Source organism: Linepithema humile, chromosome 4 (genome assembly GCF_040581485.1).
Source record: "Linepithema humile isolate Giens D197 chromosome 4, Lhum_UNIL_v1.0, whole genome shotgun sequence".
NCBI classification, from domain to species: Eukaryota; Metazoa; Arthropoda; class Insecta; order Hymenoptera; family Formicidae; genus Linepithema; species Linepithema humile.
This window is the reverse complement of record NC_090131.1, coordinates 29,215,191-29,230,692: the sequence shown is the minus strand read 5'-3', so window position 1 is coordinate 29,230,692 and position 15,502 is coordinate 29,215,191. Positions and strand designations below refer to the sequence as shown.

General features: G+C 32.7%; 4 protein-coding genes across 9 annotated transcripts; 3 read left to right on the top strand and 1 right to left on the bottom strand.

Annotated features, from left to right (window-relative positions):
- The first annotated feature begins 555 nt into the window (after positions 1-555).
- LOC105673302 (QVR superfamily protein rtv) lies at positions 556-3,297 on the top strand. Its single transcript, XM_067354246.1, has 8 exons — positions 556-793; positions 1,056-1,159; positions 1,320-1,478; positions 1,761-1,828; positions 1,923-2,105; positions 2,173-2,306; positions 2,563-2,667; positions 3,026-3,297. Exons 1-8 carry the CDS (start codon positions 643-645, stop codon positions 3,169-3,171), a joined length of 1,050 nt encoding a protein of 349 aa, XP_067210347.1. The 5' UTR covers positions 556-642; the 3' UTR covers positions 3,172-3,297.
- Positions 3,298-3,446: 149 nt separating this feature from the next.
- On the top strand, positions 3,447-6,249 carry rtv (QVR superfamily protein rtv). Its single transcript, XM_067354243.1, has 3 exons — positions 3,447-3,989; positions 4,288-4,455; positions 4,747-6,249. The coding sequence occupies exons 1-3, from the start codon at positions 3,920-3,922 to the stop codon at positions 4,947-4,949; spliced, it is 441 nt and encodes a 146-aa protein (XP_067210344.1). The 5' UTR covers positions 3,447-3,919; the 3' UTR covers positions 4,950-6,249.
- LOC105673428 (uncharacterized) lies at positions 5,662-9,626 on the bottom strand. The gene is made up of 5 exons (XM_012369050.2): positions 9,193-9,626; positions 6,894-7,011; positions 6,747-6,821; positions 6,274-6,456; positions 5,662-5,913 (listed from the first exon to the last, which is right to left on the bottom strand). The coding sequence occupies exons 1-5, from the start codon at positions 9,196-9,198 to the stop codon at positions 5,702-5,704; spliced, it is 594 nt and encodes a 197-aa protein (XP_012224473.1). The 5' UTR covers positions 9,199-9,626; the 3' UTR covers positions 5,662-5,701.
- Positions 9,627-10,016: 390 nt separating this feature from the next.
- Positions 10,017-15,105, top strand: LOC105673424 (zinc finger protein 76-like). 6 transcript variants are annotated; one of them, XM_067354204.1, is made up of 9 exons: positions 10,017-10,127; positions 10,605-10,693; positions 11,001-11,178; positions 11,575-11,948; positions 12,073-12,342; positions 12,415-12,606; positions 12,851-13,042; positions 13,134-13,250; positions 13,400-15,105. In XM_067354204.1, the coding sequence occupies exons 2-9, from the start codon at positions 10,628-10,630 to the stop codon at positions 13,496-13,498; spliced, it is 1,488 nt and encodes a 495-aa protein (XP_067210305.1). In that variant the 5' UTR covers positions 10,017-10,127; positions 10,605-10,627; the 3' UTR covers positions 13,499-15,105. The 6 variants fall into 6 exon arrangements, with proteins under 6 accessions (XP_067210305.1, XP_012224466.1, XP_012224467.1 ...); XM_012369043.2 differs by having other exon boundaries at positions 10,989-11,178; XM_012369044.2 differs by lacking the exon at positions 10,017-10,127 and having other exon boundaries at positions 10,134-10,693.
- The last annotated feature ends 397 nt before the right edge of the window (positions 15,106-15,502 follow it).

Genomic DNA, 15,502 nt, shown 5'->3' with positions numbered 1-15,502 from the left:
AAAAATATTTAATTGTTTGGATTGAAATTGATGTAGTTAATTTAATAAGTAATTAATGTAGTTAAATTTACAAGCTATAGTATATTTTTTTAGAAATAAAATGAAAGAATTATACATATGTGACTCATATATTTTAATATTATAAATGTTACCTTACTTCAAGCGGTGCTTTAAATCACACTTTTTTAACATATTTCAATTTCACTCAAGACAATAAACAAATTATGTATCTCATTTGGGTTATGATAATATTTTTAACATGCACAAACTGTATTCCAATTGACGATATCTTTGCAAACGTTAATAAATATTGCAGAAATAAAGACAGATTAATTACATCTGAAGAGAACGACGAATATTTGCTTGTCAGTGCCGAAAATGACACGACTATTGTGCTAACATGTCGTTATTGGTAAGACATTGTAACGTGTATAATTAATCAAATAGGGATTATTAGTGAAACTATTCTACAGAGCTTACAAATGTAATAAGATTGTACAGGAGAAATATTTTTGAAGTACTGTAAATAAATCATTGAAGATCTGATTCTATAGAAGCAACGAGGACGAAGAAGTCCAACAAAAAATTTGGTACTATCAAGAACGGTATCGAGAAAGACCAGAAAAAAAAGTCGAGCTGGGGATGGATAACAATATTTCGTACAGTAGAATCTACACAACGCCAGATTTTTCTCTAGTCATCAGAAGCTTTTCAGTAGCTGACGCTGGCATTTATCGATGTCACGGAGAAGAAGAGCAGAAGGATGAAAATAAATATAATTACAGAATCGAACGTAAAACAGATAATAATAAATGATATATTATTATATAAACATTTTATTACATTACAATATATTGAGAATATTTTTTTATCTCTCCTTAGCTTTTTTAACGACAATTTGTTACAATTGAAAATGTTTAGTCAATCAATTATACGATATTAATAATATTTCCATTGCATATTGTCAATAATATTTTTTTAATTATTCAATATTTATTTTATTCTAATTTTTTTGTGTATTATGATGTTGCCAAATACAGATTATTCTTTAATAGCAATTCTCAAAGATATTAGCGGCACATTTGTGGAAGAAGGGAATATAACTGAATGGGAGAAATATCGCGAAACATATTTGTGGCCTGTCACTATGAGATTTTCAGTGAGTTAATTAGCTTCTAGTTTAACATGATAAATAATACATAAAGTAACCTATATTTCATTTCTGTTGCATCGTTCAGTTCAACTTATCTACATTTTTACAACTTTTCGATTTACATTTAATAAACGTAGCTGTATAAAAGATGCAGTTGCATATACAGGTCTCGCAAATGACGGACTTGGTCGAAATTCGTGAGGAAGGAGTAACTCTTCAAGTAATATCCGAATGGGGTCCTTGGAGTCCGTGTAAGCAGTGCGTTAATAGCCGCGGAATTAAAACCAGCAGAGGCTACTGCCGATTAAAGCGCAATATAAATTCGGCGAGTGTTATATTTATCTCATTTCATTGTTTCGATGAATTATAATTTCTTTATACATATTATTTTATATTTTATATGTGTAATCCTCTCCGAAGAAATGCAGTTCACAACGAAAGTTTTGGGTTCGTAATATCCACAAACTATTTATTTTTTATTAAACTTTAAATGCGTTTTTATTGAAAAGTTGATCTTTGTTATAAGCAGGATTTCTTACGGGAGGATCACATATAATTACGATTTTATTACTCACTTTATTAGAGTTTTTATTATATCATTTCTCAGACAATGATAAAAAGAAACGACTCGACTATTGTACGCTTTTTTCGAGAATCTCCAATACTTCCCTGCAAGTAAATAGTAGTGTTTTTATTGTTCAATTAAAAAAATTTTTTGCACATTAATTTAATCGATTTTAATAACACTATTTTAATAACGCAATTTTAGATCCATTCTGCTTCAAGATGAATTTCCTAGTATCAGTCGTATTGTACGATACTTGCCAGAATTTATCTTAAAAGAATTTTGTAAGAAATGTCCACTGAAGAAAGGACGAAAAGGCGAGAAGTTTCGATATAAGAAGCGATATGTTCTCGCCGAAGGCGCGCATCTCGTCATTGCTTGTCCAGAGTAATCTTTATACTCATATAAGTAGATATGAAAAGTAAAAAGAAAAAACGAGATATTTTTGACATAGATCGAGTACAGCATCGCAAGTAATTTGGAAAAAAGACGCGCTTACCTTGAAAAAGGGAACAAGTCGGTCATTTCGCGAAAAAAATACAGAGGCTCGAATGATGGTAGACACTTTCTCAACGCTCTATTTAACAGGTGATGTAATATTAATTACATAAAATAATAACTTATGTCGAAATATGTAAAACTTTTTAAAAAAGTATAACTCAGAAACAAGGCAAAATCAAATTGAAATTTATATGAACTTATTGTATTGTTTTTCATGCTAAATTTATTCTTAAAATGTTTCCTACATGTTAAATTACATTCTGTATATTCGTTTATTTACCCAACCGCATGGTAAGATTTCATGTCTTTTATCATATTTTATTATATTTTATATTTTTTATAGATGTGTCCAAAGAGATGCAGGGCAATTATGTCTGTTATGTAGATAACATCAGCATGATGCGCTTGAAAATCATTATTGTGTCCAAGACTCGTTTTTTGACACAAGGTTAGTTAAAACTCGATAAAAAGACAACTAAAATCACATGAAAATACAAACTTCAAGCTTTCAAATGCTTTTTTAATTTTTTGTTTACGATTTTTCGTCGAGTTACAGCGGTTTAAAAATTGCTAAATTTTAAATACTCGGACGTCTCGACGCGGCAGAGCAGCGCGACCGAATGTATGGGTGCGCGGTGACTTTTATGCGTGCATAGCACACTTGCATTCGTGCATACTAATGGCGCATCGCAAATTTTTCGTTAAATAGATTTTGTCTCTGGATTTCTTTAATCGTAAAATTATTATTAACACCTCTACATTCATAAAAGTGTTTTATTCACAGGCGTTCTTACCGTTTTTTACAGCTTTCTTTCGGCATTTGAGCTACTTGGGAGTTATAATTTTTTTGACTTTGTTCTGTTACTGCGCAGGTGTAATAATGGCCTACCGACAAAGAGATAAATTTCAGCTTTTGCCACAGAATGATTCTTTAGTAGAAGATATTGAATAATTTTTAATGTTATAATATATTGGCATACTTTATTACAATTGTATATGACAAATGTAATAAAATATTATGTTGGATTAGATTTAAATTTTCACTTTGTACTATTTATTACCTTGTAAGCATAAAATTTTATTTTATCCTCACATACATCTCTCCATAATATCTCTAATAATCTGTAGTAAAATATTATATATATCTGTAATAAAATATTATGTTAGATTAAATTCTTACTTTGTACTATTTATTACCTCATAAATATGAAATTTAATTTTATCCTCACATACAAAATAATATCTACTAAAATTTAAGAATTAAGAATTTATTAAAAGAATATTAAATTGTTAAAGTTATAATATTTAAATTTTGGTCGCCCCGCTGATCTCACAATTACGTTGCCTTTTTATTATACACAATTACGCGCTTTCAGTACTATCGTTGATCAATTTATTAATGTCTTACCGTTGTGCAACAGACCGGTTATCGGTCGAGAACATTGCACGGTCTTCTTGGCTGTCTCTCTTGCATGTTTTCTGCGATCCAATCTTCCTCGGCATACGATGACCTTAAAGCCGAGTGAAAGGGGGAACTGGTAGAGATAGTTAAGAGGTGTACGTGTCCGTCTAAAGACAGTTAAGTTAGTTCCAAAATGGCTGTGTCTCATTGTAGCTCCCGGCTTCTTATCTGCAGTGCTCTTTAATTGACCAGTGAATTAATTATAAATAAGCTAAACCGATATTAGAAATAAAATAGGATGAAATTTCGAGCAAGCGTCCAAGTGATCCTCGTGACTTTCTCCATAGTCGCGCTTCGAGAAAGCGCTGGTAAGCTTCGATCTCTACGATCTTTCTCATGGTTTTTATGATAATGTAAAATTGCAAATGTGCGTCACGTCTATTGCTATGCAGTTTACAAACAAAATTAGCTATTTCATTCAAATATAAATTGATTTTTTGTTAAATTAATTTGCACGTTATACGCGTTTGTTTACCTCAATGTGTTGTGTAAACTAAAGTAAAAAAAATCCTACATGTATTAAAAATCCTGATCTATTGTGCGAGATGAGTAAAATGATGACCGAGCGATACCGAGTAAAAGTGACAGTCGCATTCACTTTTACAGGCATTCTTCGAAGATGCGTAAGCTGTAGGTCGAGAGGAGAATTGGGTTCCTGCAAGGATCCTTTCACTATGAATTCTACGCAGATCACGTTTGAAAAAGGCATAGACGTAGTGCCATGCGTCTCTGGATGGTGCGGAAAAATCATCGAAAGTCCAAATTTAAATAACGGTGAATTATTTTAGTTTCAACAAATTTATATTTAGTAATACACTCTTTCTCTCTTGTTCCGCGTGAGAAAAAAAGAGAGTTATTAATTGCGTGTATGATAAAAAAAATGCAATAAACATTTCTTCTCAAGTTTACATTAATAATATATATTATAGATCTTTTTCAACTAACAAAAAATATTTTTTACATTGATATTTGACAACCCAACATTTTTTTTTGCGATAAAAATTTTCTAAAAAAAGTAAAATTGTATTCTGGATTGTAAAAAATTCTAATAAAATCATATTACAGAATACGGTACCGCTACACAGAGATTATGCTTTCAACGCGGCCCTGACGACACCGAAGAGAGATGCGCTTATACTGTGTGGAATTACAAGAAAGTTTACATGTGCCTCTGCTACGGAGATTTTTGCAACAAAACAACGAGGACGAGCATTGCCAGTAATGTTTTGATAGCGACAGCAATATATCTAGCACGGTGGCTCATTTGAAGATACAAATGACATTATTCTGTCATGAACAGAGTAAAGTGATCGAGCTCTCGGCGAGTTCTTTGTTGAATACGTATAAATTTCCACGAGAATCGACGATATGAATCTCGTGGATGTGTGTGCAATAATGTGTTCTTTTTTATAATGCATATTATAAAGTAATCATATCACAAGTGAGATTGTATTTGAGTATTAGATGCATTTATATTTGTATTTTAGCTTATAATTGTAGAACAATTTTGTGATTCAATACAATTTATTGATATTACAGCAATTTCTCTCTCGTATTAATTTAGAAATTTATGATTTTGCGCGCGTCAATCGTCACTTAATCAATTACTCTTCTTTCTTTTCTTGCTTATATATTCAGAAATCAATTCATAAATATAAATTGTTAGATATACGAGAGTGTTGCAATTTCAATAATTTGTATTTGCTTACGAAAATTCGTGTAATTAATTTTTATCATTTAAGATCAATTTTCGAGAAATCAATTATTCGACATTGATTTTATTGACGGCATGCTTTATATTATCGGTTTTAAAGATTTAAGCAGTCAAACACGTCATTGCTCTTTTCATAAAAACATATTTTACTTTTTAATTCTTTATATTTTGTTTCTCAATATATTACAAAATTCTTTAAACGGTTTAGTAAAAAATGTTACGTATTAATAAGTAAGATTAAGCTTATGCACAAAAATTTTTCGCCAGTTTGAGTATAAATAACTTTTCAATCCGATCACTCTTAGCTTAATTACGACTGGCACCTTTCCTGTAAAACGGAGATCTGGGATTTAGACTGCTCAGAACATGTCCGTGCAGACCGTTTCGTCTCCTCTCTTCCTGATTTCGCAACAGTGCTTTCGTGTGCGGGTAATTGTCGAAGAATAATTCGCCTAGGCTGTAAAGATATTTGACAGCCGTCATTGCTTCACGACCAGTTAATAAATACGGATCTCGTCCTGCAATCAGCGAAAAGCAATTATACAAAAGTATAAAATAAAATGCTGTTATTTCTTGTGAGAGACTGAATTCTCTTGACAGAAATCGTGAAACAAACGGTTATTCTCATTTGACAAAAGTATTCTGATAAATAACATTTTTATAATTTTCCTATAAAAACGTAACAAATTTATTTAGTATTTATACTTGATTGTAGAAGCCACTGTTCTGACGAATAAATCATGTACTCGTAACAGATTATCAAAATCAAATTATTGTATTATTTGAAACAAGTGTATATTTGATTGTGTAATAAGAAACAAATAGATATAAATAAATTTCAAGTTAACATAAAATTGTCGACGGAAAAATACTTTTACCTGACGATTTGTAGAAATTGGGAAGCTCGCGCTGCGTCTCGTGCCAACTATATCCGAGATCATTGACATCAACTGGCGGCAAGAAAACGCCAACTGGCCAAAGAGCTTCGGCGCTTCCGGAATTCGTTACTGGTATCGCATGTTGTAAGTGATTTTGCCGCAAATTCGTTCTATGACCGTAATCTGCAAAGATAAAACATAAATATAAATCATTTTTCTCTCCAGAAATGTATATTGTTTAGAAAATCTATATCATTTAAACTGAAACATATAATTTAATTGATAAAATTATCAATTAATAATATTAATTTCGCGAATCTTTAATCATTTGTCAATCTGTACTCGATTCACGAGTTTTCATTGACTTTAAATTCATAAATTATTTACGATAACAAATATTAGTCTTATATCAATTGTTCTGAATTAATTATACCATCATTAATCATACAAGTAAAAAAAAATAAAATAGTCACCGTTATTCTTGATACGCTTCGTTGCGCTTCTTCGGCCAATCGAGATGAATGAGTTTTGCGCTAGCGTTTGATCGCCTGAAGAGGAATGAACTAGTTAAATACATCAACTTAGTGCAATATAAAATTTTTGCGCAATAGATGCCTAACCATCTGTCGTAATGCTGTGCTCGTACACATTGGGAGGCGACACGAATTTCACGTGCACATTGGCGAGCGGCAGAGAATAAGCTACTGTAACCGTGAGAAGCAATAACACCACTGTTGCCTGAAATTAAAATTAAGTTTTATGTACTTTTATCTGTAACTTGGAGTGGGAATTGTCTTGTATTCAATTACTATCACATTGTTCACTGGTCTCAACAATAAACACGCACAATTACATATTTAAGCTGTTGCCACAGTGAAATCTATGTAAAATAGAATTTTTGGAATTTCTCGATTTGTTCTGGATTTCGTAGAGCGTGTTACAAAACACGATATGTCTGTGAGAACGCACGTAATTCCAGACTCACAAAAAATTATATCGCCCAACTACAATGCGCGATTGCTGAAATCGCGTATTGTGAATATCGTTGAATAGCTTTCGTAAACAAATTTCGTTAATTTCTTAAAAGATAAAAATTATGCCATATTATGCGCTCCACTTTTGAGACATTTTCTGTATAGCGTGTCTACGGCGTAAAAATTTGCTTGCGAACTAAGCTGTCAATGTCATTGTAAGACTCGCTTCGGCTTCTTAAAGCCACTAATAATTTTGCGACAAAATTATTTATGCAGTTTGCAAATTTATATATTCCACATATGCAATCTTACTAAGTGAAGACATTTATTTGTGCATTTAATCATTATGTAAGACTATTTACTGGAATTTGCGCTTTTATTCATGAAGTAGTTCGAGGTGAAGGTTTCTGTGTCATGATATGTGCGATAACAACTGAGATATCTTCTTTTTGATGAATTACACTCGATGCAGAAAACAACTGCACAAAATACGTATCGTGGAAAGTGTGTCAAGGCGAGTATGTTTCTAAAATTCATTCTATGTGAATCGCATACGTAATTCGTAATCTTATAATGTGGCAGGAAGTTACATAATAATAATTGTTTTTGAAATTTCAATATTAAGATTACTTTTTGAGGTATCATTTTCATAAGTGATACATTATTAATACGTAAAAAAATCCATTAATATCGTAATAAATTAATTGGATGAATTGTCAAAAGAATTAAAATTAGATCAATACATGATGCAATTGATTTACAATGTTTATGTTTCATCGCTCGTTATTTGGACGTTTTTTTTATCATTGATTATTATACAAATCAATTATACTGATAATACCGATATTTTATGCGCAACAATCTTTTGAGAAACAAAAGTCAAGAAGTTTTCTCAGAAGGATCAGCTACATTGTGCATTTGGAAAGCAGATTTTCGTGACAGCAATTACATTATATCTCCGCATTCCATCGATTACTGTGTACTATTACATCAGTCACCTACTCTACGATAAAACGCATTCACGCGCGTGCATACGAGCGACTTGGAGGAGGAGAAGGTTCGGACACACACATACTAGACGATGCGTTAAACCACCCTTTCGCCTTCCCTTCCTATCCGCTTACCTTCACCTGCGAGCATACTCGCGGTTGCTATTGAATCGGTATTTGAAACTCAGCAGTGCGGAAATCTCACGTGCATAAGTAACGATTCTTGCATTGATAGATTATCGATCGGTTAAGCCGGTTTTGCGACAATGGAATTCGCGGTGAGAGAATCGAATCTCGGAAAGATAATGTAACTTTTGTATGAAACTTTGTGTAAATTCGTCGATTTGCAAATTGTCAATCAAAATTAAGCTTTTACATATTATCGTTACGTTAAAATATTTCGTGTAGAAAGATATATTCGTACAGGACACGTGCAAGTAAAAAGGAAACGCATGAATTGCTGTAACTTATTACCGTTGCTGTAAATTGAGAGCGATCCCGTTTTCGTGATATGATTTGATGAAGAAAGAGCAAGTTATATAAAAAAATTACATCGATATACGCGCACACAATAATTCATAAGCACAGTCCATAAATTATTTTCTCATTTTCTTTAATTAATTACGTGAAGTATATCATCAAGTCTATTGCTTATAACTTTTTAGATCACAATAGTGGTTTAAATTATTCTTTTCTTTTACCAATAAAAATATCAAAACTAATTAAATGTCAGATTTCATTAATTCACATAACATGTGTAACTCTACAGAAAGTTATTTGCAATTTTAATCTCATTTTTCTCAATTCAAGCCTAGAATCGCTATTGTTTTCTGAACATTTTATATGTCTCGAGATCACTACAATGCGTTTTGATATTTCAAGTTTAGTTATTTTTTAAATGCTGTTAAATAGAAGATCTTGATGAAATACAACTTTTTAAACTTTATTCCACCCACCGTCATCTTCCCGCCTTCGCAATCGATCGTTGAGATACCAATCGAAATTTTGACAAGCGAGTCACTGTGCACGCACTCGGATCACTGTTTCCGCGGGGATCCTTTTTTTCTCGCGAGCAGGAGTTTTAGGATCTGGTCAGGTCTCGTGAATGTGTGCTAAGGAACTGATCCAATTCGAGTTAGAGAACGTCACGGCGGCAACGGTAATAGTGTGCATGAATTTCAGCATCTCTCCCTTCTCGCTACATACATCATATACCCCACCTGCGTAGCTCAACTTTTGCGAAGGCTCCTGGAGTAATAAGGATCCCGCCGACTCGTGGGAGATCATGGCGAAAACTTTCATCTCGACTTTAGGTCGCGCGCCGCAATAAAAAAAAAAAAAATGTTTGCAAAATGCATTCGCGAACGCGCTACATTTTTTTCTGCGGTTACGCAAAACAACCGCAAGGGTTGAATTACGCTATCAAATTAGCGATTACATATTGGATTATCACAATAACAATGTTACTATGTCTTTGCGCGAATACACATGTTTATGTTGACAAATTTGCATATATTATATAAATATATCGTTAAAGATGAAAATATTCTAAATAATCAATTGTATTAGAAAAAGTTCTTTGTAATAACGTCAGCTTGAATCTAAAATTTCACATAAATTATTTTACTTAAATTAAACACTAAAATGTCTCTTATTTTCAGTGGCAAGAAATGAATAAAAATGAAATGGTTTCATTCGGGAATAAATATTATAACTAATAAAAGAAGCGCAATATATTGCTTGTATTATATTGTACAGTGACTTTCTTCACAAACTTTCAAACGTTCAAATAAGAGCGCGCGTTTGCTACTCTGACAAGATGGTCGTCTCATAAGTTCCGGTTCACCGCGCGCTAATCGCATGAGGATTTCGCGGGTGGCCGAGTTCATGGGTAATATTTCCCAAGATTCTTTGTGGTGTATTGGCGTACCGGGGCGTCGACGAAAATTCAATTCATTGCGAGCGAGTGAGCGCGCTGTGTCGTGCACGTGTTCGCGTCGCAACGCGTTGTCACGAAAGGTTTTGTCGCGGACGCATCGTGATATATCGGCTTTTCGTTTCGCGGCACGGTCTGTGCGCGAAGATGGCGAGTTTCGTGGTGCGAGATGCGTTTCGCGGCACCGCGCGTTTTGATTTCCCTTCGAAATGTCAATCCTGCGCGGATACCACATATTTGTCCGGCAATAACGAGCAATCGACAGTTGCCAGGCGATCAGTCGTTGATCCGGTATTACGCGAGAAGCCGCGACATTTGATACACATGCGACGTTATTTATTAGCGCGCGGGCTTGAAGAAATTGCAAGCGGAACACGACAGTATCCTCCTGTTATTTGACGTCTGTCAGCGAGAAATGTTGTTTGATTGCAGCTGCGGCACTGTCGTGAGGGATTATGTCGGCACAAGATGCAGATTCTCTGGACTGCACTGCGGGTCAGGAGGAGATAAACTTGCCTGAGGTAATACTGTGCAACAATTTTATCTAAATTTTTACTTCATCGATATAATGTCAAAAAATAGATTGACATTGTAGTAACAGCGAACGATTAGCTTTATATTTATGAGATTTTTGTTATTGAACATTTGTATTTTGCTGATCTAACGATTATTTTGTTTACTATACTCTTATATTGTGTAAGATCTTGTAGTAACAGCGAACGATTAGCTTTATATTTATGAGATTTTTGTTATTGAATATTTGTATTTTGCTGATCTAATGATCATTTTCTTTATCATACTCTTATATTGTGTAAGATTTTGTTTCAGACCAATCCAGATATTCTGGAGTGTCTCTCAGTCATGGTCAATCAGGATGCTGAGAATAACATTGGCCAACAAGTACAAGAACTTATATTGGATGATCAACTACTTGGCACAATGGTGACCACGATTACATTGTCTGATGGAACTCAAGCTTTTGTTACCAATAATCTCATTGACATTGGTTAGTAGCAACTTGAGTTTATACTCTGAATTTTATTTTAGATAGCATAAAGGAACTATAGAGCAGAGCTGTTCAGATGATTAAATATGAGTTTTACTAATCCTGTGAAGAGCAGTTGTGAGAAGTTTTCTGCCCTTTTCTAGCTATGCCTTTTCCTTCACCAGGTTAGACCTTTTCTTTCACCTAGTTAGGCCTTTTCAAGATTGTTCCTGGTCGTTCTTAAAGAGTGGTGAAGTGTGCAGCACTGTTGTATAATTTGCAAAACATTAGCTCTGCACTATTTTCTGATTTTTAACATCTTTATTTTTAACTTCTCTTACTCTTTAACCTCTTATTGTTTTCTTCTATTTTATCAAGTTATTTATAGAATATAAAGTAAAAGTTATATATTTGTAGATCCAGACTTCAAGACACAAACACTGCAAACAACACTTAGAAATGGAGACACCATACTATTGCGAGGATTGTCGGAACTCGGCGATGGCAAAACTCTTCAATTGGAATTAGATTCATCTGCCCTTGTACAAACTGAAGACATGGCTACCGAAGATGTAGAAAATACATATTCTCAAGTAGAATTTATCAATGGCACAGCTTATATGGTAGCAGGCCATGTGGATGTTGGCGAAAGTGTATGGGAAATCAAAGATGGAAAGTTAAAGAAGAAAGAATCCAAGATTTTAATCAACAAATTATCCGATGCAAAAATTAGATATCCTTGCCCCAGAGATGGATGTTCAAAGGTTTACAGCACGCCTCACCATCTTAAGGTAATTAATTTTTTGAGTTCATTCACAAATAATTCGGAATTGCGTGGATAAATATAAAAGCATTAAATTTCTTGAAACACAGATGCGACTGTTTAAATTATTAATTTAACTTTTTATGTTGCAGGTCCATGAACGTTCACATACCGGTCAGAGGCCGTACAGATGTACACATCCAAAGTGTAAGAAGAGCTTTTCGACAGGATACAGTTTGAAAGCTCACTTGCGAACGCATACCGGTGAGAAACCATATAAGTGTACAACCGAAACGTGTAACAAGAGTTTCAAAACATCGGGCGATCTACTGAAACACGTGAGAACTCACACAGGTGAACGTCCTTTTGTATGTCCGTTCGAGGGTTGCGGCCGATCATTTACTACAAGTAATATCAGAAAGGTATGGATGCACAATATATAGTCAGTATTTGAATTCGAAGTATTCGAGTAATGAAGATCTCATGTTTATCAGGTTCATGTAAGGACACATACTGGTGAACGACCATATAAATGTACACAGCCAACATGCGGCAAAGCGTTCGCCAGCGCGACAAATTACAAAAACCACATACGAATACACTCTGGTGAGAAGCCTTATGTTTGCTCCATAGAAAACTGCGGTAGAAGGTTTACCGAGTACTCTAGTCTGTATAAACATCACCTAGTAAGTATTGTATATTATTTATTGATATTAATTTTTGTTCTCGATTGCAGATATCAATCTTTAGAATTTTTTAATTTTATTTTTATAAAAAAAACTTTTAAAACTTTCCAAGGAACTTAATACATTGTTTTCTAGTGTGAAATCTGCACAAAATATTTTAAAAAGGACTGCAATTCTTTGAAAGTTAGAAATATAATTACGGTACTAATGAAGTATGTTCATGAAAGTATTTTTATTTTTTTAGGTGCATACATCACAACGCCCATTCGAATGCCCACTGTGCTCTAGAAGGTATCGCCAAAGTAGTACTCTATTGATGCACAAAAGAACAGCTCACGCATTGATTGATAGTGATGATAATAACGATGTATCTTTACAAGATTCTCTTGAACCTTCTAGTCAGAATAAAAATAAAAAAAAGAATACCAAAGAGAATGTGAGTATGATGCAGAAAAAACTCGACTTATTTACTCTACAATTACATAGTTGACATAATTGTGCAACTAATTGATTTCAATTAAATTTAGCACAAGCAATTAGGAAAAGACAAACAGAGCCAGGCTTCTAAAATAATTGACGATGCGAATGATAAAGAATCACAAATTTTGTTGGTAGGAGATTCTTCTCAAATTGCTGCATTACAGGTTTGTGCATAAGAATTTTGTGTAGTAGATTTATTTCTAGACATTTGTTTTTTTAGTCTTAATTTTTCGAATTTTAGATAATAAATTTTTGTTATTGTTTTTCTTTTATAAAAATTGGTTTGCATTTGAAATTTTGAATTGAATTACAGAAAATTGATCTGGACGAAAATTTCGACGATCCCAGTATTGATACACCGTTCGAAGGATTAAATATAAAGATTGAGGATATAGAATTTGATTGGAACTAGTGTGCGGCCAAAAGGAAAACGTGACGTTGTAAGTGTAAGATAGTTTTGATCATTAAATGTTAACAATTGTTAACATTCATGGATGTAGTTTTAATATCAGCGCAAAATCAAATAAGCAAATGGAAAATAATAATGTTAAACTATATTTAATTATAAGTCGTAACGTACAATTCTTAAGAACAAACAAAAAAGGCTAAGAGAATCAGAAGTATGGATGTTTGAATGCAAAAGATATAAATTAATACACAAAATACGCAAATACATTTTGCTACACTTTCAAACTCTCTTCAGATTAACAGGGTATAATGAACGGACAATTCTGATTCTTGTAGATTTTTTTGTTCTTTAATTATAAGGACAACGATGAATATGTAAAATTTCGAAAAAGAATATAATCAAGAGATTTTGGCTGCGTTCCGAAATTCACTGCCAGTACTGAAAATCTACAATATACGTAACGTAAACTATAGATTTTCAGTACTGAAAATCTACAATATACGTAACGTAAATTATAGATTTTCAGTACTGGCAGTGAATTTCGGAACACAGCCGTAATAACGTCTTGCGTCACGTATACGCTATATATGTATATATGCTGGCATATATATGTAATTTATATATATATATATTAGAAAAACCATGTTTTCAAAAGTTTTAGAATTCGAATTTTTCGAGACTTTACATATCCAACTATGATAGCTCTAATTTTTGTATCAGTTATTTAGTAAATTTACTAAATAGAAATACACAATAGAAATATAAATTTTTTAACGATGAATGATAATTAATATACTATAAAAGATTATTTCAATATTTATTAATGGAAATAAGGGCTATTGCATACAGGTGACTTTTGTCATGCAACAGTTTCGTCACCAAAAACAATTGCAGGAGATGCGCGCACGTAATGACGTGACTGTCACATCACTACGGCAGCCCTAAGACATCTGACATGATTTTGATTAATTCAATTTCTGATCTAATAGACAGCTGGAAAAAAGATTTTAAAGAAACGTGCGGTATTTGTTTTCATGTATCTAAAGCATTGAAATCTAATCTCAGTGAAAAATTATACCGATTTTCATACTCTGAATATAAGATTCACCGAGAAAAGTGTGCCGAGTAAATAAATATCTACAGATTGTCGATTACGTTTTTGAATTAAAGGCAGTGCCTTACCTGAAAGTGTATGCGCGAAAGAAAATATATATAATATATATATTATATATTACTATATTACATTTTTCATTTATATATCTGTAGTTATTGAGCGCGATATATTTATGTATCTTCCTCGGGAACCTCTTTTTCAGTCAAAATATCGTCAGATGTGCTGAGAGTACGGTTATCTGTATCTTTATACCTATATAGAGTTATTTTTGATGTCACATTTCAAATAAACATAGTTTATTATATTGTATAACTTTATTACATAGATTATTTTATATTCAGATTTATTATACAAATGAGCAACTATCAAAAGAGTACTATATACCATAATTTTATGTGATGATATACCTTGTAACAATAGACGAATACAATATTTATATCACGCATAAATGTTCCGAGAATGTCAAAAAGAAATATATGTATTATGTTTTGTATCATATCTTCTTTTTTCTTCTGAATTAAATTGCTTTCTCTTAAATACCACCACAAAAAAAAAGTGTGTTTATATAAAATTTCAATAAACAGTGTTAATATAGAAATAAAAGCATCCATATTAATTTAAAATAATTTGCGAAAGTTATAAAAATATGTTATTAGAACATACGTTAATCTATATATTGGTTTCTTTACAAACAAATTTAATATTTTTCTCCAATCGAATTCTGGATGGCTAAAAAGATTAATCATGCTGCTATTAGTGTTTAGTTGCCAATTAAACAGATTCATTAACACAGCTAGGCACGAGTCACGAAATGTAACACAAATACATTTCGTGATCGAATGGCCTTGCATTAAAAACGAATTAAAAGACATTGGATTTTTTTGTATCAATTC

What these genes read in the sequence shown, in the direction of transcription:
- LOC105673428 (XM_012369050.2), bottom strand. An exon ending in GCACAGCATTACGACAGATG is followed by an intron (nt 6,822 to 6,893) that starts GTTAGGCATCTA and finishes ATTCCTCTTCAG; the next exon opens with GCGATCAAACGCTAGCGCAA. An exon ending in GAAGCGTATCAAGAATAACG is followed by an intron (nt 6,457 to 6,746) that starts GTGACTATTTTA and finishes TTATCTTTGCAG; the next exon opens with ATTACGGTCATAGAACGAAT.
- LOC105673424 (XM_012369043.2), top strand. Translation starts at nt 10,628, where the DNA reads ATGTCGGCACAAGATGCAGATTCTCTGGACTGCACTGCGGGTCAGGAG. An exon ending in GCACGCCTCACCATCTTAAG is followed by an intron (nt 11,949 to 12,072) that starts GTAATTAATTTT and finishes TTTATGTTGCAG; the next exon opens with GTCCATGAACGTTCACATAC. An exon ending in CTACAAGTAATATCAGAAAG is followed by an intron (nt 12,343 to 12,414) that starts GTATGGATGCAC and finishes CATGTTTATCAG; the next exon opens with GTTCATGTAAGGACACATAC.
- LOC105673302 (XM_067354246.1), top strand. Translation starts at nt 643, where the DNA reads ATGGATAACAATATTTCGTACAGTAGAATCTACACAACGCCAGATTTT. An exon ending in ATATAATTACAGAATCGAAC is followed by an intron (nt 794 to 1,055) that starts GTAAAACAGATA and finishes ATTCTTTAATAG; the next exon opens with CAATTCTCAAAGATATTAGC. An exon ending in CTCAACGCTCTATTTAACAG is followed by an intron (nt 2,307 to 2,562) that starts GTGATGTAATAT and finishes TATTTTTTATAG; the next exon opens with ATGTGTCCAAAGAGATGCAG.
- rtv (XM_067354243.1), top strand. Translation starts at nt 3,920, where the DNA reads ATGAAATTTCGAGCAAGCGTCCAAGTGATCCTCGTGACTTTCTCCATA. An exon ending in CGCGCTTCGAGAAAGCGCTG is followed by an intron (nt 3,990 to 4,287) that starts GTAAGCTTCGAT and finishes TCACTTTTACAG; the next exon opens with GCATTCTTCGAAGATGCGTA. An exon ending in AAGTCCAAATTTAAATAACG is followed by an intron (nt 4,456 to 4,746) that starts GTGAATTATTTT and finishes ATCATATTACAG; the next exon opens with AATACGGTACCGCTACACAG.